General features: G+C 30.5%; 2 protein-coding genes across 2 annotated transcripts in view; both read left to right on the forward strand.

The window, feature by feature from the left end:
• LOC134700321 (adhesion G protein-coupled receptor L3-like) overlaps nucleotides 1-5,572 on the forward strand; it is a 30,192-nt gene extending 24,620 nt beyond the window's left edge. The window contains exons 20-24 of the mRNA XM_063561672.1: nucleotides 463-589; nucleotides 1,925-1,966; nucleotides 2,642-2,731; nucleotides 3,242-3,431; nucleotides 5,157-5,572. Coding sequence (XP_063417742.1) covers nucleotides 463-589; nucleotides 1,925-1,966; nucleotides 2,642-2,731; nucleotides 3,242-3,431; nucleotides 5,157-5,176 — 469 coding nt within the window. The 3' untranslated portion in view covers nucleotides 5,177-5,572. The remainder of the gene's footprint in view (nucleotides 1-462; nucleotides 590-1,924; nucleotides 1,967-2,641; nucleotides 2,732-3,241; nucleotides 3,432-5,156) is intronic.
• Nucleotides 5,573-8,251: 2,679 nt separating this feature from the next.
• Nucleotides 8,252-22,397, forward strand: part of LOC134700340 (adhesion G protein-coupled receptor L3-like) — a 59,298-nt gene continuing 45,152 nt past the window's right edge. The window contains exons 1-9 of the mRNA XM_063561697.1: nucleotides 8,252-8,361; nucleotides 13,578-13,611; nucleotides 13,954-14,034; nucleotides 14,837-14,947; nucleotides 15,317-15,504; nucleotides 17,125-17,224; nucleotides 19,695-19,928; nucleotides 20,584-20,781; nucleotides 21,372-21,512. Of these exons, the coding sequence (XP_063417767.1) occupies nucleotides 8,320-8,361; nucleotides 13,578-13,611; nucleotides 13,954-14,034; nucleotides 14,837-14,947; nucleotides 15,317-15,504; nucleotides 17,125-17,224; nucleotides 19,695-19,928; nucleotides 20,584-20,781; nucleotides 21,372-21,512 (1,129 nt within the window). The 5' untranslated portion in view covers nucleotides 8,252-8,319. The remainder of the gene's footprint in view (nucleotides 8,362-13,577; nucleotides 13,612-13,953; nucleotides 14,035-14,836; nucleotides 14,948-15,316; nucleotides 15,505-17,124; nucleotides 17,225-19,694; nucleotides 19,929-20,583; nucleotides 20,782-21,371; nucleotides 21,513-22,397) is intronic.

The following is a 22,397-nucleotide window of genomic DNA, read 5'->3' on the forward strand; positions in this document are numbered from 1 at the left end:
AATTTTAGATTTCCAGAAAACCAGTTTTTTTTAGTACCACTATTTGTTTGAAGGTCAGTTATTTTGTTAGAAGGCTTTAAAGGTATGGTGAAAATTGGCTTGTAGAAAGCTGAAACATGTTAAGGATATACCTGGTTTCTATGAAGTTAAACATAAGGTAAAATATTTAGAAAGCTGTGCAAATTACAAATATTGGTTGAACAGATAGGGATTTTTAATTGGTGGTCTGACACCTTGAGGCGATCGGAAATGTATAATAGTGTATATAAATGTACCGAATTCATTACCTTCTTGATTTTTCATTCCCGAAGGAACAATGTTGTATTCCTTCTTTCATTAGAAATAGATTCTATGTATATCATAACAAAATTCGATTCGATTTTTTTCTTTAAAATATGTTTGGTTGCTTCTAATCATATCTTATATATGCTATTAAATCTGTGTTCGGAAATTATTTTGTAGAACTGGATTTAGGTGTTTTTCAGTTCTAGCACCCCTTTTTGGATTCACATGGACTTTAGGATTCTTTTCTATAAATGAAGATACTATCGTGTTGAGTTATCTGTTTGTTATCATCAATTCATTTCAGGTACGTACATTTATCAATGGCTATTATCGTACCATGAATATAAAAGTTGTAAAATATATACCAAAAATTGAGAAATAAAATAAAAAATTTACAAAATATACAAATCAAACAATAAACAATATAAAAATACAACAGAGTAAAATTGGAGAAGATATATGTGAGACAATCGAATAAAGACTGAAAACCAAAAACCAGGGTTGGCAGTTCTATCTCCAATACTGATATCTGCTGTCATGATCATTTAGAAAAGTAATGACGAACTTTAAATACAATACAAAGTTTAAAAACTATTATGCTAGTTGCCAGTGCTTGTGTTGAATATACATAATTTCCAAAAAAGAAATAAGAGCAGTGCACGAGAGATATTCATTTTGGATAAGAATATAAACAATTCAACACACTTTTAATCAACAGGACAGAAGAAAACCAGCATTTTCTATAAAATAACTTGTACCCTAAAGACTTTCGTACTTTAATCGGCCTTTTAACAATTTTTGATTCGAGCGGCACTGGTGAGTCTTTTGTAGACGAAACGCGCTTTTGGCGTACATATAAAATTTTAAACCTGGTATCTTTGATGAGTTTTTTTTATTCTAAACAACAAAGAATTATTTTATTTCGCTTTTCAAATATTATTCAAATAAATAACATGAACATAATATCATCCTTCAACTGATTAGTTAAGCCAACATTAATGTGTTTATTTTAGTTTGTCAATAGTTTTAAGGATACTTATAGATTATCGTTGGTCATCTCAACGAGATTGCTTTTCTCGTTTGAACCGGTACGACAAAAGTGAGAAAAGCAATCGAGTTGACATGACCAATGATAATCTGTTTATCGCTATTTTACCTATGTCATTGTAATTTTCATTGACAATGGGCAGGTGCGCCCTTACAAACTATCGATGATTTTTCATATCCCTCTACTGTGCTGAGAAAGGAAACAACCAGACAGTAGAATCAAAGGTGTTCCTAAAATAGAGATAAGATCAGAGATTTGAATATGTTAATATACCCGAAAAAGCATTAACAATTACTCAAATCTTTTATATTTTCAATCTAAAGTTAATAATTTAAAAATTGAAAATATTTAGCTTTGAAGCAGACCTAGTTTTGGCAAATATTATATGGACATGCAAGCATTTGGCATTTATCATATGGAAGATATGACATGCAAGTATTATGTGAAATTATGGTTATTTAGTAACAAGACATCATACATATATCGGAAAGCGAAGCAAAAGAACTATGCAAAGTATTTTTTTGTTTGTCTTTAGGAGTGCAATTAAATAATTGAATTTAATGTTAACGCCATATCAAACTATTATTTTAGGGATTGCTGATATTTATTGTACATGGATTATTAAACCCAAAAGTAAGTTTCTAGATGCTTTCATTTGTATCAACAATGAATTTAAATGCTATGCAAGATTTTGTTTCATATTTATCAGCTTTAAGAACAAATATATCAATACACAGAACAACTTGTAATAAGCACAGCTTTAAACTATAAGTTTAGATCGATTTACATAGATTCAAATTTTAAAGTAATCTATTTGAGAATTGAACGCATGGCGATTGTATAGCAAAATAATCCACAAATTAATAGAATATAATCTTTTAAAGATATTTTGCAGAATACATTTTTTTCAATTAATCGTTATGATATCCCATCACCCCAACTTCATTGATCAATTGGTGCTTCAATAATCTATTAATTCTAATAAAGAAATTGACCATGACCGCCCTCTTATTGTTAGGGAATCCCGCCAAACCTTCGTCTTATAAGTTATCACTTACAATTTCTGGGAATAGCATTGTAAGTGTAGATAACTTGACATTTTTGTCATGCTAATTTTAAAGTCTTCTCAAACAGGAAGAACTTAAATTTGTATTCGGAGTAAATGATTCTGATTTAGACTGGAGCTTATCTCTACTAATTTTTGACAGAACCGTCCAAAAGTTCGTATAACAAATCATGACTTACAATATCTAAAAATATAATTATACATGTAGACAACTTGATTTATGTGAATTAAATATATTTCAGATTCAAGGTTCATGGAAACGGAAAATATCAGTGTTTCGAAAGAGAGAAAAGTTTACATCTACAACAAAGACAACCGACGAAATTGCTTTTGTAAGTACTTTTCTATTTGTATTAAAACATAGTTTTTAAATTTTCTATTAAGCAATACTTTATTCTTCTGAATATTCCTGTATCTTAGATCTCGTGTTCTTCTCGCGTCCAGTAGGTCGTGTCTTTGTGGTCATATAAGAAACTTAACATAGCACTTGGCATATAGAAAGCGAAAAGACTTGTCGTCTCGGAACCAGAATAATATGTCCGGGTAGGGTAACAGTTTTTTTTACAGTTAATTGCTTCTTTCTAAACTAGTATGTGAACATTCAGGCTCATCATGTCGACCTTTGTCAACACACGGTTCACATTCATAACACATCAATAGGTATTCATGTTGTCTTACAAATGTACGCTGAAAAGCCATCCATATATCTAGATAGTCTAGCTTTTTTGGTTTCCATCTTTTTTATTGAAATTATTTCGATTAAATTCATATTAATATTAGATTCTGAAATTATGCTTTCGAAAACTTGCCATCTATTGAAAGACGTTCTTCTTCTATTACAGGACGACATTACAACTGTCTCGAGTAAAAGAGTTTATTCAAGTTTAGAGCCTACAGAAGGTAACCAGTATTCAGGTTTAGAGCCTATAGAAGGTAACCTGTATACAGGTTTAGAGCCTACAGAAGGTAACCTGTATTCAGGTTTAAAGCCTACAGAAGGTAACCTGTATTCAGGTTTAAAGCCTACAGAAGGTAACCTGTATACATAGCTATATGTATATATGATCGTTTATTTTGTACACAAAGATCACGATTTTAGTGCAAATCAGTTAAGTTTGTAAAAAATAAATATCTCTGCTGGAAGAATGTAAGCCCCTGATGTATTAAATACCATCCCAGTAGCCGACTGTTTCGGTACTGGAATAAGCATACGGATATTGTTTGATTTTAGTATAGTATTTAAAATTTTATAAATCATTTCAAATAAAGGAATGTAGCTCCCTTATACGTACATCTGATTTAAATATTCGGATGTTGATTATTTTGTTCAAGGTAGGTTTTTGTCAGCCCTTTAATGCTTGTTTCAAGTTTTCAAAATAAGACGTTCAAATTTGATAGGTTTCGAGCATCAATAAGAATAAATTGATTGTCATAATGCGTAGCTGGTGCACTGAAATCAATTCCGATAATGTTATCAACCCAAGTTTTTGGTGCGGTTCGTGTTGTGTCTTTAGTTTTCTATGTTGTGTCTTCTGTACTATTATTTGTCTGTTTGTCTTTTTATTTTTAGCCATGGCGTTATCAGCTTAATTTCTATCTATGAGTTTGACTCTCCCTCTGGTATCTTTCGTCCCTCTTTTGTGTTTTTAAATCTTCAGAATTCCTATTATGAGAGACCACGTTATACACATGTTTGTAATTGCAAAAACCAGGCTTATATAATGCTAGAATGTTGCTATAAAGAAGCGGAAAGTTTGCATTTTGGAAGATAAAATACCTCTTTTGTCGAAATACTAAATTAGGGAAATTTCAAATCTTTCAAAAATTAATAAGCATCATCTTAAATTCTAAATCTTGCAAAATTAATAAGCATCACCTTACCTTTTAATAAGATATCTTTAATAAGACAATTGTTGTCATAGAAGTTTGGACGGAATCTTAGTGTTATTAAAAAAGGTATTCAATCAAAAAAGAAATTTTGTAATTTGAACTTATGCTTAATCTCACGAACTAAATCTCCATGACGACATTACATTCACATAGAATGTAACCAACGATACAACATCGCTAGCAAGTATCTGTCTGAGAAAAACTGTCGTCAAAGAAAAAATAGAGCGACCCACGCATCGTTATAGGAAATTCATATGAGACTTACTTATCAAATGAAGTACCATTAACAGGGAAATTATGCAAATGAGAGTTTTAGATTTATTCATCCGCCATATTTTTTGTTTTTTGAATTTTAACCGCGTGTATATAAAATAAGGATATATAATATGAATGTCAAATATTTCGAACAAAAGGACGCCGAACGTCCTATTCAATGCAAAACAATAGTGAAAAACAAATATAGCAAACAAAAAACAACAAACAACAACAAGTATAGTATTACAGGCTCATGACTTTGAACAGGCACATTTAGCAACTGATTAAAACAAAACCCTTACGTTATGATTTTTTTTAAATTAGATACGGATACAGACTCTTTAGTGGTATTTGATAAACATATGTTGCGTTTTCATCAATCGACAAATAAAATGTAACATAATGACCCCTTTTACTTATAGTGCGATAGAAACAACAATTGCAATTGTTTTATGACTTTGTTGAGGGTATACATGCATGATGTGTCATAATAATACCCGAAATCCCATTTTTTTTTAAAATAAAACGCAGATAGCTTTCGTCAGTTTAGAACACTGCAGTACGTGTCCCAACTAAGACAATGTTACATGCGTTTCTTTTTTTTATTTCCAGGCATTGAGACTGAATCATGACTACAAAACCCGAACTTAGTTTCTACAAATATAACCTGATTGTTATTGCATGCGTTTTTCATAATAATTTTCTTGGAAATACCATGTAAGACATAATCGAATCTAATGATATTACTATTTTTGAATTATGGAATGTTTCTTTGTATTAGCTTTTTTGATGTATTAATGATAGTGAAGAGTTATGTTGTATTTTGCTGTTGAATATATGTATTAAATGAATATATTTAATAAATAAAGTGGCTGAAATGAAAATTGTAATTCATATAAGGTACAATTTAGTTAGTTTAAATACAAGTTTCAGTTCTCATGTTATTTATTATACGATACACGAACCACACTTTCAATGTAAAATATGAACGTAAAAGTAATGGCATTACTCTAATGATTAAAATGTACAAATTTTTAATATAATAAAATTAAACATAAAACATAATAAAATGTTGTTGAAAATTTTTAGAAATCATAACAATGTGATGGTCATATTTGTGGTACAATGAATTGTCTGAATGGAAAAACCCCTTTTTATAATTGTTACCATATCTAACACAACATATTGACATTGCTGTATCAAAAACAAAGCTCTATCAGAGAAATCTTTGCCATCTCGTAGACAGTTTTATCCTACATAATAAAAAAAATATTGACAAAAATATCAGGCTCCAAGGTAAATTAAAAAAGGGAACCCCATAAAAATTAACAAAACCAAACACAAAACTTTCAACTAACGCAAAACAAACGGAAATCAATTGGCAAACTCCTGCCAATGCATGTCCAATGTCAGTTATCGTTATATAAAATTAGAAAATGTGGTATGATTGGCAACTATCCACCAGATATATAATAACGCAGATATTAGCAATTAAATACCAATTCGAGATTTGGAGAGTCTAAATTTTTATTCACGTACGACAAAATTAATCATCTACAGCCACATTTTAAAAAATACATCATATCAACATAAATGATACTTACAAATACAGTTAATAGTTGACAGTGAGGACTAATGTCACATTTTCGTTGTATTTCTAAAAAACGAAATATTCATGTGATTTGTCAAGAAAAAGGAATGTTTGCTGGCCTAAGGTATATTTTTTGTTAGCGGCTTTTAATATTAACTACTCTTGCAATTTACCCACATATATCTGCAACTTCGTTTTTATCCCTCTTCATTGATTCACTCGTGTATTTCTTTGTTTACCTCCATATTTATTTACATTATTTTAATATCAACTAACTAATATTGTGGTCATAGATTAACAGTAGAACAATATGTATCAAAAGATGAATAATATATATAAGATCCTCCCACATGCACGAATATAGAGAGTATTAACCAAATCATTTATTTGCATAATTAAATTTCTATTGACTCACCGTTGTTTAATCCTACCGAATCTGGGATGTTTACAAAATTTTCAGATGGATAAATACCTTGTGATAAAAATAAATTCAGTAAAAAATCAACTTTATATGACTGTATAGACAGAAAATACAGATGGGACATTCAAACTCATAAGTCAAAGAGAAACTGACAGCGCAATAAAACAAAACGAAAAAAGACAAAAAGACAAAACAAAACCGAGTAAAAAACTAAAGACTTAGCAACACAAATTAACACAAAAAACATTCAAACAAACGGTAGATATCTTAGGACCTTGAAAATGCACACAGATCCTGCTCCGCATATGTCACCAACAGGAGCATTTTATTAGAGTTGTCGTTGGATACTGTAATATTTATTTTCACGTAAATCAGGTTTGTTTTGTCAAATGATTTCACATTTATTCATACAGGCGACTTTTCAAGGTACCAATACGGCTGCGAGTATTATTGAAAGCCGTAGGGAGACCTACAGTTCTTTACATGAGCACCCGATAATTTCTACTAAATAGTTGTCTGATGATAATTATATCAAATTTCTTTATGAACTCTGACTATAAAAAAAGTTCTGTTTCACACATGTCAATTTTCGCGAATACGTTCGGCACAGCTCTTATCACCGAATTTAATCGAAAACGGCTATTATGATCGTTTATTGATTTATCATAACGAATGCTTTAAAATGGCCGTTTGATTTTATAATCTATTCATTAGTGTAAAAAGCAAACCCTTAATTTACGAAATTATCATTAAAATAAAACAAAATTATGATGAATAAAGGATTAACAAATAACCGTAAAGACTTGTAAAAGAGGGACGAAATTTACATTAGGGATAGTCAAACTGATATATTGGAAATAAACTGACAACACCATGGCTAATGACGTCATATAAATTCCCGTAACAGGATACTTTTTCTGTGAAGAAACTAATTGAAATAAACGCATGACTATGACATTTATCAAACCATGTACTCTAACAGTAATTTCCACTTAAATAAAATAAATTTTTTGAAGTTGTAACAAGAAGATAAAGTACTTGGGATGTTTTGTTTTACATATAATGTGTATGTTGTTTAACATACAATATACATATCCTTTTTTCTTGAATTATCAAAATTATAGTTTGTAGTTAATTTATTTTAATCTAATTGAAGACGCTGCAATATATGCTTTTCATCTTTACAAGATAAAACTATGTATGTCGCAAAAATATGGTGAGTAATATTTAAATGTAGATTACTGTGAGATACCCACAATAAGTATGATTTGATTATAACTTAAGCTAACTTTTTTTTATTACGTCGCTCCGGACTTACATTTTAAGTAAATACATAAAATAATTGAGATTGAGAAAGATCTTAAACATGAATCGCATGAATACCCCCTTTCAACTTATCCCCTTATCTTAGGTTATTGGTTTTTATAAAATAAATCATATCAGATATTTCAATGCTATAAGATAAACCATAGATATAAAAAAATGAGCATTAATCCTCTACTTTAAAAATATAACATCATCATAAAAAGAAGATATTAATTTTGAAAAAATATGACCAAGTCATTATGATGTCAAATCACGTGTATTATTATACAAGGATATAGTTGTTTTATACAAGGATAAATCTTATGATGAATTACTATACCGCCTACAAGTAAAACACTAAGTTTTATAAATAGAATGTTGTATAACATACGTACTTGTCATACACAACTGCCTTGTCTTATATTCTTTGCGCTTTGTTTAGTTTAAAGGGATACGTAATGATTGGTCAATTATTTCCAGTTTATCTATTACCATTGATTGTAAGTACCGTCAGATATCTACAATTTATATTTCTATAGAATTTAAACATATGACAAATGTTCATTGTAACATCAAACCATCACAAACTTTATTTTTTGTGTTACAGTATTTTGCCGCAAGCGTGTATCATTTTATTAAAAATGGTTTTATAGTTATTTTATAAAATCATACGCTTCATGGTATTTCCTTCTTCTTTTAATAACACGTAGATTTATGACACGCCCGAAGTGTTTTTAGTTATAATCCTTTACTTACTGAAGTAAAGACAAACAATAACCAAACCTGTACATATTTGTATCTTTTAATATAATATAAGCTGTTACAAAAATACAAAGCAGTTTTAAATAATAATGTGTGAAACTCCATTTCGCGTTAGATAGTATTTTGTGAAATCTTGAAAATTATCTTAATTAAGGAGTCAAAGCATCAGTAAACACCTTTCCGGAGGCGTGCTAGCATGGTCTGACCTTTCTAGGTGCGGGATGACCCATTATAAAGGTACATACATTGCAGTAGTTGGGGTTGGGTTTATTATAGTGATGGATTAGAAAGGAAATATAAGAAGTATTGCTTATTATATTGTACAACTCGCCAAGTGTTTTTTAACGTTTAGAAATGAGCTTCATGGATTTCTTTTTATAAATATTAAACAAATGAAGGTATTAAGGTATTCTTTAACTATGAAGGTGTAAACTAAGACTGCTTTTGTTGTAATTGAACTTTGTAAAATACGTTCCAATAAACCAATGAATCAATATACAGAGCGACATAGAGAGCCAATATGCCATAGCAAATATCATCGATACACTGTCTTTGCTTGAAGAAAAATAAATTTCAATTTCAAATATTTTTACGATATGTCTTTCACACTTTCCAATGTTATATATTTTTTTTCTTCAAAGGGTGATAACTCTAGCATACGAATGCAAACTGAATTATCTATTAAAAACGAATACCAGTAATATGTATGACAAGTTTTAAAATACTTGACGACTGTTGTCATTATAGGAACACAATGCTAAACATAGAACATAATACAATAGGTATTGATAATGAAATATGGGCGAACGGTTACATTATAATCTCGTTGTTTTATATATCGATGTGGTTACCGCATTTAACAGTTATTATAAACTACATCCCGTTATGTACTTTTTCATTGGTTTTATAACTGTCGAATAAAAATATGGGACGATTATTTTTATTTTCTCCCACTTATTGTTATTAAGTAAATGACAATAGGTATTAGCGAAAAACAAATTACTATGTCAACTGATACCATGTTTAAATAATGTAAAATGACAATCATTGTTTATTTCTTTCCGACGAATTACATTTTATGTATTTTAGTTTGATATTTTCTGTTTGACACTTTTTTCTCTTTTTAACATCAAATTCACAAAACTTGTTATATATGCGCTTACATGTCTAAATGTTGTTTTAAAGCTTAGCAGATTTACATTTCTGAGGTAGAAAATCCAGATGATTTCGAAAAGTTTTGTAACCATTTATATCATAATTATAAACATTTTGCAGATAATTCATGCTGACTACTTGATTGGTGGTATCCTCGTAGAGGAAACATGACTAAATTATAATCCTGGTACCTTTGATAATTATTTCATCAGCAGTGGCATCTACTCAGTCAATGTTTATAAACTCATCATAGCAGCTCGGTTTTAATTCTAAACGCCAGACGCGTTTAACGTTGCTCAGAATAATTGTTCCTGTTTTTCCATTTTAATGCCTGTTTTTTTGCATGTAGATCGACTTTGATCCAACACATCTTTTGTCACAAAGACAATTATGCAGCCAATGTTCACGTTTGGCAATCATGAACTGTTGTCATCTTCAATGGGTCTTAAAAAATAAAGGCAAACACCGTGCATATGTTACAGTAAATTTGTATAATCAGTGATTATGTAGAATCCCTGAAAATTTCAGGGATTATGAAGAATCACCGGTCAGTTTAGGGATTATATATAATCACTTAAATTTTCAGGGATTATGTATAATCACTAGAAAAAACATCAGGGATTGTACATAATAACTGAAATAAAGAAAATGAATAAGAGTCAAATGATTTGTGCCATAAAATCATATTAAAACAACATTACACTGTACAAACATAAATTGTGAAATGTTAAACGCAAAATATCACAAGAGTGCACACACTGAAATGTCTCGCCTTCTTTACTAATCATTGATATTATGTTGTTAGTCCTAAGTATAAAGCTTTTATTAAAAACTGTCACATAAACTTAACATTAACAAAGAATAACTAAATAAAGACCAATGAACCATGAAAATGAGGTGAAGGTCAGATGACTCATGCCAGGCAAACATGTACAGCTAACAATGCTTCCATACAACAAATATAGTTACTTATATTTTAAGAAAAATAGACAAAAACTAAACACTGAGCAATAAACCGTGAAAATGAGGTCGAGGTCAAATAAAACCTGTGCGACTGACATATAGATCATAAAATATTTCCATACACCAAATATAGTTGACCTATGGCATATTAGATAAAAAGACCAAAACTCAAAATCTTCACTTTGACCACTCAACCATGAAAATGAGGTCAATGTCAGATGACATCTACCCGCTAGACATGTACACCCTACAATCATTCCATACAACAAATATAGTAGACCTATTGCATAAAGTATGAGAAAAACAGACCAAAACACAAAAACTTAACTATAACCCCTGAACCATGTAAATGAGGTCAAGGTCAGATGACACCTACCAGTTGGACATGTACACCTTACAGTCCTTCCATACACCGAATATACTAGCCCTGTTGCTTATAGTATCTGAGATATGAACTTGACCAACAAAACTTAACCTTGTTCACTGATCCATAAAATAAGGTTGAGGTCAAGTGAAAACTGTCTCACGGGCATGAGGACATTGCAAGGTACGCACATACCAAATATAATCATCCTATTACTTATAATTAGAGAGAATTCAACATTACAAAAAATCTGAACTTTTTTTTTCAAGTGGTCACTGAACCATGAGAATGGGGTCAAGAACATTTGACATGTGACTGACGGAAACTTCGTCACATAAGCATCCAGGTCTTCCACCTTCTAAAATATAAAGCTTTTAAAAAGTTAGCTTACGCAGCCGCCGTAGCCGCCGCCGCCGGATCACTATCCCTATGTCGAGCTTTCTGCAACAAAAATTGCACGCTTGACAAAAATGATTACTCTAGTTTGTTATATATAAGGCACAATATATTAAGATGTTAAACACAATATATTAAAATACTATGCTTCACATCTGTTTTCACCACAATATCCACATATTAGAAAACATTTTCCTCCACATATCATTCAGATGTTATGACCCGCCTAAGAGAAATAAAGTGTTCAGTAAAAACATCTGTAGGTACCCCGAAAAAAGGTATCTACAACCACGAACTGGTTCAAGCAAGATTCCATTTTTTTGGGGGCCAGGCGATATCCTTTTTCAGACTTTTGGTGAACAATTACCTATATGTATTTTGGAATTCCCTTTCCTTTTCTACCCTGTGGAATTGCTATGGAATATTACACCAAAATTTCAGCTTCCTCTAAAAATTTTGTTCTAAATGTCAATCCTTAGTTTTTCTATACATTTAGATGTGTATTTTATCTCTGTTTGAATTTCTTGTTCATTAAAAAAAACCAAAACAAAAAAAAACCAGATGTTCCATTATCTTCTTCACCATTTGTTATTAATATAGCGCAAATAACATGATCTGTGGATTTACAAATAGAACATGAATATCCATTTGACGCTGGCTTTTAACTTGATAAACAAACACTGCAATACATATACAGTTGCCGCTATAAAGAGAATTCTGATATTATTAATTTTGAAGTCTTCAACTTTATCTCAAAACCCTGTGTTGGTTATCTTTAAGATCATCATGTGTGTTTAAGAGCAAAACTATTTCGTCTGGCAATGAATATGAAAGTAAAATTGATAATTTGTCTACATTTTTTTAAATTTTTTTTTTATCAAACAAAGGATCCTTAAATTATTCATAATCCCTGAAATAATATTAGGGAATTTGTAGAATAATTATTTAAATGTTCATTGATTATGTAAAATCACTGGTAATTTTCAGGGATTATATATAATTTCTTATGATTTTAGTGATCCTACATATTCCCTGAAAAATAAGGGATTCTACATAATCCCTGATTATATAAATTCACTGTAACACATATTCATATTCAGTATGAACTTTGCAAAACAAAAATTTCAATTACCAAAGTGGATTTTCACATGTATACATTACTCGATACTTAATTCATTGTATTCGAAACAATATAAAAAATATGTCAGAATTAGATTTTTGTAAGTTTTTTTTTATAAAAAAGATGAATGCACACATCATGATGAATATAAAACAAAAGTGAAACAGAATTGATTCAAGGTATACTTTTGTTTAGGGGCCAGCTGAAGGACGCCTCCGGGTGCGGGAATTTCTCGCTACATTGAAGACCTGTTGGTGACCTTCTGCTGTTAATTTTTTTATTTGGTCGGGTTGTTGTCTCTTTGACACATTCCCCATTTCCATTCTCAATTTTAAATAAAAACTGTTTCGAAGCCTTGTTTTTATAATACTGTATGTATCATCATATCAATTATTATAAGATATACATCATTAATAAATATTAAGCTCAAACCAGGTTGACTTGAAAGAGCTACAGGCCTGGGATATATTAAAGGTAAAAAATAATTACAGTCAATTCAACTTACGTTTATGTTCTTCGGAGAGAATGAACCTGAAAACAAAAAAAAAAGCTGAAGGTAAAACAATTATTTGCTTCAAATAAACTTTTGATATTTTTAATGTGAGTATTAATAACTGTAGAATGATTGAAAATATATAAATGAATAATGTTTTGAAAAATTATAAAAATAGATTAGATGTTTTCCCGTTTCGGACAAAACTGTTTTTTACATTTATGATATCTGCCAAATATCAAACGGATTTATATAACATTCTGCAGAATTTTCTATGACAAAATCTATTCCAATACTCTGCATCGACACAAAAAACTATATCGAGGCGATTGAAAAAAGAAGACACACAAAGAAATTGTACAATTACACATAGAAGTAGTTTTTATACCAATTTGAACAATAGTTGCTTTCAATTGTATGTCAGGTTATATTTTTTCTAACAACAAGTTTATTTATTCAACAGGCATTTTGTTCCGTTGCACAGTTGATCCGTAAAGGTATGTATAGTAAACAAAATTTGGTTTCGTTATGTGACAGGATAATCGTGTGTAGTCTCACTCCGTATGAAGTTTAAAAATTTTTCAATTTTAGCAACACCATGTCGTTCTGTGTATGGCTGTACTCACTATCTTAAACACGATAGCGGCAATTAATCGTTCATTTACTATGTAGGAATACCGATGTGTAAAAACTAACTGTCATAACATCATGACTCTTCATCTCAGACGGCGGCAAACGGGATTAGATGTCTTGCATCTTTTTATGTAGATGACCCTTCATTAATCCTCATCTTATGTTTATGACTTGTAACATCTTACACCTATTTTTATTTACGTTAGATGATTTGAGTGGAAGAATATGGAGAGCAACAAAAGATGTCATCATTGATTCGCATTGTACTTCTAGATTTACAGAATTCAGTAAGTTTGTTTTCTTATTTTGTATTTGTTAGTAGTAAATATGTTTTTTTTTCCTTTTTGGATAAAATCAACTGTACTGTAGAATACCGCTGTTAAATAGTCATATATCGATTAAGATAACCAAAACCGCAAGAAACACATCAAGTTTAATAGAAAAACAACGGAACAACAGAACACTTAACTGCTACAAGAACAAATGCCAACATTCACCGAAACGTAATATTTGATAACAACTGCCGTATTCCTGACTGGGTACATGAAATTCAAGAAAACATGGTGGGTTGGATCGTGTTTTATGGCTAGCTAAACCTCCAGCGTAAATGTAAAATAACACCATAAAAATGACAACATTAAGTGACAAGACTACAGTACAAATAAACGTAAGAAAACCCATGACAGAGAAATACATAATAGTTCATTAAAACATGTAAACCATTGAATAACAATGGACAGCTGCCATTTATTTACGACAAAAACGCCACAAAAGTGACATCACAGGTGAAATGCTAAAAATAGAATATAGAATTGGGATTTAGTTTGGAATTGTGGTATTGTGATCGCAACATAAAACCATGATAATAATACGTAAAAGTAGTGACCACTCAAAGTTAAAGCAGTTTCGAAAGATAAACTTTTGAATAAAAAGAAAGTTCTATAATCTAGAACTTAATAATAGGTATGAGTAGTATATTTATTGGTCATCATCATTATCATAATCATCATCATAATCATCATCACCATTATTACAAAAAGATGTAGAATATTACATTGTCTATGTGAATATATTTTTTTTTATTCTTAGAAGAACACTGTTACAACCTCGTTCATAAGAAGTCGAGCTGGTCACAAGCAAAGGAAGAGTGTACAAAAGTTAACGACAAACTCATTACTATCAAAAGTCTAGGAGAACAAAGTAGGTGCTATCAAATTGAGGCAACGGTAATGATATATTGAATTTTGTGTTGTTCATTATCGGTATTATCATTATCTGATAATTCACATATACATGTATTGAAACTAACTAGAACTTAAAGATGTATAAGTACAGAACAAATTGAACAGCTTTATGACCAATAAAGAACATGTAATAATAGTCAAAAACATCTGTTTTTGAACTGTTCGAACGGTGCTATTTGGATTTCAAATAGTTTGCTCTTAATAAGATGACATCAAATTAAAACGATAAAAGGTTTGCTTAAGGTGCTAATTGGCTTTTACAATAATGTGTTCTGGTACGTAACATTACATCTATTATTATGTAAAATTTTACTGTTATTTTTAGAATTTGTGAATGAATTCATTTCATCTGTTAGTTTCGAAGAAACAGCACGAGTGTGGATAGGCTTATCAAGAAATCCATATAATCTAAGTATCTTCAATTGGGTGGATGGAACAAATGTCTCCTATGAAAACTGGTATAAAATGAAGGATTATGGAGACGAGAACCCGGATGAACCAAACAGCGAAGACGTAAGTGACAGACTGATTTTTTCTTACTTTTACTTGATGCATGATAGAGGCATGGCTATGGTATGTCTGAAAGAAGTAGGTTCAGTAAGACTCCTTTTTGGCCTCAAAATATAGCAGTTTAACAAAATTGAGAAAATGTAATCTTTCTGCTTTTTATTGGGAAGTAAAATGATTCTGCTACATGAATATAGGCTTTTTTTGACAATATAATGCACATATATCGGGTACTAGCATCATTAAGTCATGCTAAATTACTGAAATCTTCACAATTTTAGCATTAAGTTAAATTTTAGACGGTTTCGGTCTTGAATGAAAGTGGCCGCATTCGTGTTTATTCATTATATTTAAAAAATGTAAGTTGTATTTGATGATAATATATAATATATTTAAAGTTTGAGGATGAACACGGATGCGGCCACTTTCGTTTTTGACAAAAACCATCTGAAAAGTTACTTTTTTGGCAAATTTGATAGATTTTTCATATTTAAGCTTCAATCGGAGCGTTTTTAATGACTAAAATAGTTTAAATCTTTCACATAAACTTATTAAATCAATTGAAATAGACATTCAAGCGTTTAAAAAGTGTCCAAATCTTTCGTTAGATGAACCTGAAATTTGAGGCCAAAATCGGCCCTTACCGGACCTACATCTTTGTAAAAAGTAAAAAAAATCACCAAAATACTGAACTCAAAGGAAAATTCAATTAGAAAGTCCCTAATCACATGGCAAAATCAAATGACAAAACACATCAAAAACGAATGGACAACAACTGTCACATTCCATATTGGTACATGCTCTTTAAATGTAGAAAATGGTGGATTAAACCTGGTTTTATTGCGCTAAACCTCTCACTTTATACGACAATTTCATCAAATTCCGTTTTATTTACAATGAAGCGTGAACTAAACAGACATAATAAATAAAATAGTCAACACATGGATACATCAGTTATAGTTTGTATAGGAAATAAAAAAAAAAGGTAATAATAACATGTTCATTACACTTTAATACGCTATATTATGATTGGCTGACATGAAACTCGTGTCATTCTGAAATCAAAATGAATAATAACATTCATGATGACACGAGCTTCCACAAAAAAATTGCACAGCTAAATAAAAAGAAAAAAATATGATAGAAATCGTGTTTTCACCAAAAAATTATAATCATAAGTATTGAATTTGAATTATAGGGTTGTAAAAGCGTTGATAGTGCGTACGTTTTTAGAATGAAGCGCGTCTCAACATATATATTATGTCAACGCTTTTACACCCTAATGAATATACAAAAAGAAACTTTAAATTCCTAAGTAAAGCAAAGTGAACGATGTTAGAGGAAAGAAAATCATAAATTTAAAGTGTATTACAATTACAAATATTTGAATATTTTCAGCTTTAAAAGAACATTAATAAAATCAATTGTTATTCTTTGTAATTTCATCTTGATAACAGTTTGAAATATAAGATATATATATACAAAACATGGTATAAAAACCATTTTTTTTTAGAATATGCTGATATAAGACAATAAAGTTTTGATATTATTTCAAAAAAAGACTTTAGAACCATGAAGGTTGATGTGTATATATCTGATGGTATATGAAGTTGTTTTTTACACTAGGAAAAATGCGGAAATATATTCATGGAGCCGAACAAACTTGGAAAATGGAATGACGAAAAATGTGAAAAAGAATATTTTTACATTTGCGAGGGAACACCTGGTTTGTATGATTTCATGCACATAAAAGTAAACATATTTTCATATGTATGACTACTAGCTTTTTTTTTTTACCAACGTTCTTGTCTTTTAGATAAGACTATTTTAATAATGTACAGTAGAAAGGAAATTTAAGATAAAGAAACGGGATAGCAAGGAATTCGTCGAATCGGCAGATCGTCTACGAAGTATTTTGAGACAAAGTATTTTTTTCATTAACTAAGGAGTTTAAGGATTTTAATTCAATTTAGTATATAAAATGGCGGATAGAAATTGAGTGTGACATCCATAAGTTTAATGGACTTAGCCTATACGTTTTCTTTTAAAATACTTGTAGGGCAATCGCATCTTTAAGAGTGTGTTATATATCAGGTATATGTACGGGAAATAGCGGTAGATAAACATACAGCGTATTCAAGTTCTATCCAATTTGGCAACAGCTTCCGAATTTAATCTATAAGAACATGTTTTAAGATGAATCAAACCAGGTGGTTTTCTTCAAAGTGTATGTTCCGGACCATATGAGTATTTGGACCATACGCGTATGGTCATGACCATATGCGTATACTCATATGGTCCGACCGTACGCGTATGGTCGGACCATATGAGTATTATACTCATTTGGTTATTAACGGGCCGGACCATATGAGTATTTGGACCATATAGGTATTTTTTTTTAAATTACATAATAAACGTATCAATACAAAAACTATATAAAAAAGCAATGATGGTTACATGACAATGTATTAATTTTATAATTCAAAGACTACGTTAAAATTAAATATTGATGCCCTAGTTAGTTTTTATCGGTAATTACATTCTTGCATGTAGGCTTGAGGTGACAGTTAATTCCACACGGTATCATAGATTTTTTGCATTTACTAGTCCTTGTTGTGCACAATCATTTTCATTTACATCTTTTGTTTGCGAATGAAAATCCCTTTTGCAGCTGCGTACAGTGATACCGAGGTCTTGGGACATTCCGATATAATAATATCTACGATGTTTGAAGAAGCTCTAGATCTCAAATATCGTAACACGACTGCAATACACCATATTCACTAGACAACTTAAATAAATGTGTTACTTTCAATTGACTTCTTGTGTAACAGTTCGTTAAGAAATTTTTGGAAATATTTTTTCAAGTGGACATATTGCCATTCACTCGTTATTAAAAAAATCGGTTATAACCATCGGTAATGACCATCGGCAATGACCATTTGTATAAAATATGTTTTGACAAGTTAATAAAATTAACTATTTGAAACTTTTAATTTGTTTTAGCTAATCTTTTTGTAATGATTATATAAATTAATATAAAATTACATATATGATAGCGTCTTTTTAATGAACAGTCATACCATATGAAGAGTTGAGACGTATTTAAAGTTAACTGTAACAGAGTGTTAATAACCCCGACCATACGCGTACGGTCGGACCATATGAGTATATACCCATATGGTCATGACCATACGCGTATGGTCCAAATACTCCTATGGTCCGGAACATGTACATACAATTTCTTCAAAATTTCGCCAAATTGGGTATACAATAATAATGTTTTTATTCGATTAAGATGAATTTGCGCAAGATATAATCATGGAAAAAGTAGATCAATTTAAATGAAGCAAAAGTTGATATATTTGTTTGTTGCCTGCCCGATAAATTTTTTTTTTTAAATTAATTACTTATATATAACTCGTTTTAATTGCCTCGCATCACGGTGCAGAGCTATTAGTTTCAGTCGAAATAAACGCCATATTGAATAAATTACTTATCACATATAGATTCTGATTGGTTGCACTATAATGAGGCTAAGATACAGCAACAGCTATTTGCTTTAATGAGATAAAACATCAAATGCCGGACAATTTACTATATGTATTTCAATTTCGATCAACTGTCATTATTTCATGTTCGTTTTATGATGCATACAATTCACAGATATATTCAATATTGAAATATCAACTATTAATACGTGCTTTTTTGTTTTGTTACTCTGTAATTTGCACGATTTGCTTTGTATTTATAATTTCTGACAATATAGGCACACCTCCAGAAAGGCACACTTTAAGAGCTGTGTCTAAATTTATAATTGTTTTAATTTGCGACAAGATTTTTTTTTTAAAGCATGGGTGTATAACGCACACTCTTAAAGTACATCGATTTTATATCAGTCAATATCTAAAGATACGACATTTTCAATACTAATTTAACAACCACATGCGCACATGTAGCCTTAAATTAGTGTAGAGCGAAGCAGTCCATAGCTTTTAAGAAAGCTAAAACTTGTGATAATATTTATGTCCGCAGAACGACATAGATCACGCATATGTAATTATACGAATGATTGAAAATAATAAGTTTATCAAATTTAAAACAAATATTGCAGCTATTCTATTTCTGATTTTAAAGCTGTTTATTCTTGTTAAACTTATTGATAATTTTTCAAAATATGTTTCATTAATTTGCAGTTCAGTTAAAAAGCGACATTAAAATTGGCGCCAATGGACAACTTTCGGCGATTGAAGGAAACCCTCTTACTGTTCGCTGTGTGGCAAATACAAAGTCCGATAGATATGAAGTAGTATACAAATGGACATTGAATGACGCAGAAATATTCCCATTACCGTCGTCTCGATTTCAAATAGATTCAACCACGAATTTTTCTGAACTGTCAGTGAGAAATACGAACCCAAGAGATACAGGTGAGAAAAAAGTGGTGTTCATAAAACTATTTTCTTCTCTGAATTCATTTTACATTGATCCTTTAACCATTACATTCGATAAGAAATATATTAAACTTTATGATCAAATAAAAAGAAATAAAAAAAATATTGTAGATGCTGAAGAGATTTATGGAATATGATAAAAAAGAAATCTGACAACGAATGTATTTCACAAATTATATATGCTACAGGATGGACGTTAGTAAGAAAAGTCTTAATACTTCAATGGTCATATATATTAATAAAAATATGTGTCCGCGGGTGATAGTTTTCGTGGATTAATGAAAACTTGCATGTTCTTTGATATTTAAAGTCGTTATGCATGCATATATGTCATTTGTTTTCGTTGAACATTTAATTTCATGGTTCACCTATACTCATGAATCCACTAAATTGGTGTCTAACGAATAATAATGAATCTACAGTGGCTATATGTATAAAACTCAGAAAACAAATACGTTATAATTGTTATCGTTTCAACTCTTCGCCAAAGACCATATGACATATAAGTCAGCAACTATATGTCACCATAAGTCTCCCAACAATGAGCAAAACCTATACCGCATAGTAAACTTTAAAATGACCCGAAATGACGAATGTAAAAGAAGTCAAATGCTAATATTTATATTTACAGGTACTTTAAAGTGCATAGTTAATGTTGGAAATGAAACTGGAATTTCAAGTGGAGATATCGTCGTTTACTCTCTCAGACTGTTAGCAAACCCCGCAACATTGGTGAAAGGAAATGGAACCGAAATTTCATGCGAACTTAGTCCTAATATCACCAATCAGCTAAATGCTACATTTAAACTTTATGGGAATAGCATATATGGTAAGTGCTACAACTTCAAAATTTAATGTTTATTAACAAAATATATTTAATAGTGTAGTGCTCATAAGGGCATCATAAGTCTCCAATTTGATAAAACATTTAATTTTTACACGATATGATTTCAGTTTCCCTTGACATGTCTTGCGTAGTAAGTGGTCAGGATTTAAAATGAATTTCACATTTGAGGAGTAACAATAGCAACAAAACATGACAAAACTATTATTTGACCTCTTATTTCTATCAAGTCAAAGTTTAAAAGCATATAAAAGTGAAAATTAATAGGCCCACCGAAATACAGCCTTTATATTTGTATAATTTATATAACTAAATGGTACAGAGTACAATACAGCTTCCAGAAACAGTTTATGTTGCATGTTGCTAATCATACACTACGAAGGTATAAACATTCGAACTTTGTTTTGTTTATCATTTCAGTCGTTATTGTGTAATCGCCATTCAAATATATAACAAAGCGTCGTGAAAAACCTCAAATAACAAATTGAAAGTTGCGATACGCAAGTCATAGAAGAAGAGAAGTCATGTTTGTTTGTACCAATATAATCATAGTTTTGATAATATTTTTTTTGAAGATGCAAGACATGAAAAATACAAAGGAGGAGTAAAGGTCATAGTCGATGAGCTATTATACAGTACCAAAATCAGATGTGAAATTCAGCTAGATGAAAAGTCCAGTTATTCTAAAACCATTCAAACTACGGTTTTTGATGCAGGTAGGACGTTACTAATTTGGTTTAACCCCTACAGGTGTGTATGTCACTAGTAACGAAGCTATTCAATAAACAAATCACTTTAAAAATTTTGCGTGTTTTAATCCCTGTTTCGAACCTTTAAGAAATAAATTAAAAGGTAAAGGAGTATAAATAACTCACAAAGTGAGGACCTTCATTACCAATCAGACCCAAATCAAAAATATAAATTAAACTCAGGCCAGTTTGGCCAAGGGACCTACCACCTTATTTAGCAATTGTTTTAAATTTATCAAGGGCGAATTTAAAACAAATCATTATACGAGGCATGCCAATTGAAGCTATGGCTAATGATTTGTTGAAACCATATTTGGTTTTCTGGATTTGTATTTACAGGAACGATGAAACCAAAACAAAAATTAAAGCAAAAACAATTTAAATAGTGGGTTTGTTAATTCACCAATCTAACCAGTGTTGCTTTATGTTTAATTGAACGTCATATCAAGACGCAACAAAAGTTAATTAACAAAGCCGTATTTTGAAAATATTTTAGGATCTTTTAGTCCTCAATGCTCTTCAACTTCATACTGTATTTTGCTTTTTAACTTTTTTTTATTGTAGACAAAACACGCATCTGGCTCAAATACAAAATGTTTATTCTGATATCTATGATTAGTTTATTTACAATCTTCACATTTTAGTTACGTTTTGCACTACTATTTTTCATGCTGAATTGATACGTATATACAAATTCCTTGTTTTATGTAATGAAGACTTTTTTTACATATCATTTTCTGAATATCCGCACTGATTTCCTAAACAAATAAACTGACGATGGATTTTTTTTAAATCCTTGACTTTTTAATTGACAACACAAATATTGCGTTGGTTGCATGATGTTTCCGCAGA

The sequence above is a fragment of the Mytilus trossulus genome, unplaced genomic scaffold, assembly GCF_036588685.1.
Source record: "Mytilus trossulus isolate FHL-02 unplaced genomic scaffold, PNRI_Mtr1.1.1.hap1 h1tg000138l__unscaffolded, whole genome shotgun sequence".
Lineage (NCBI taxonomy): Eukaryota > Metazoa > Mollusca > Bivalvia > Mytilida > Mytilidae > Mytilus > Mytilus trossulus.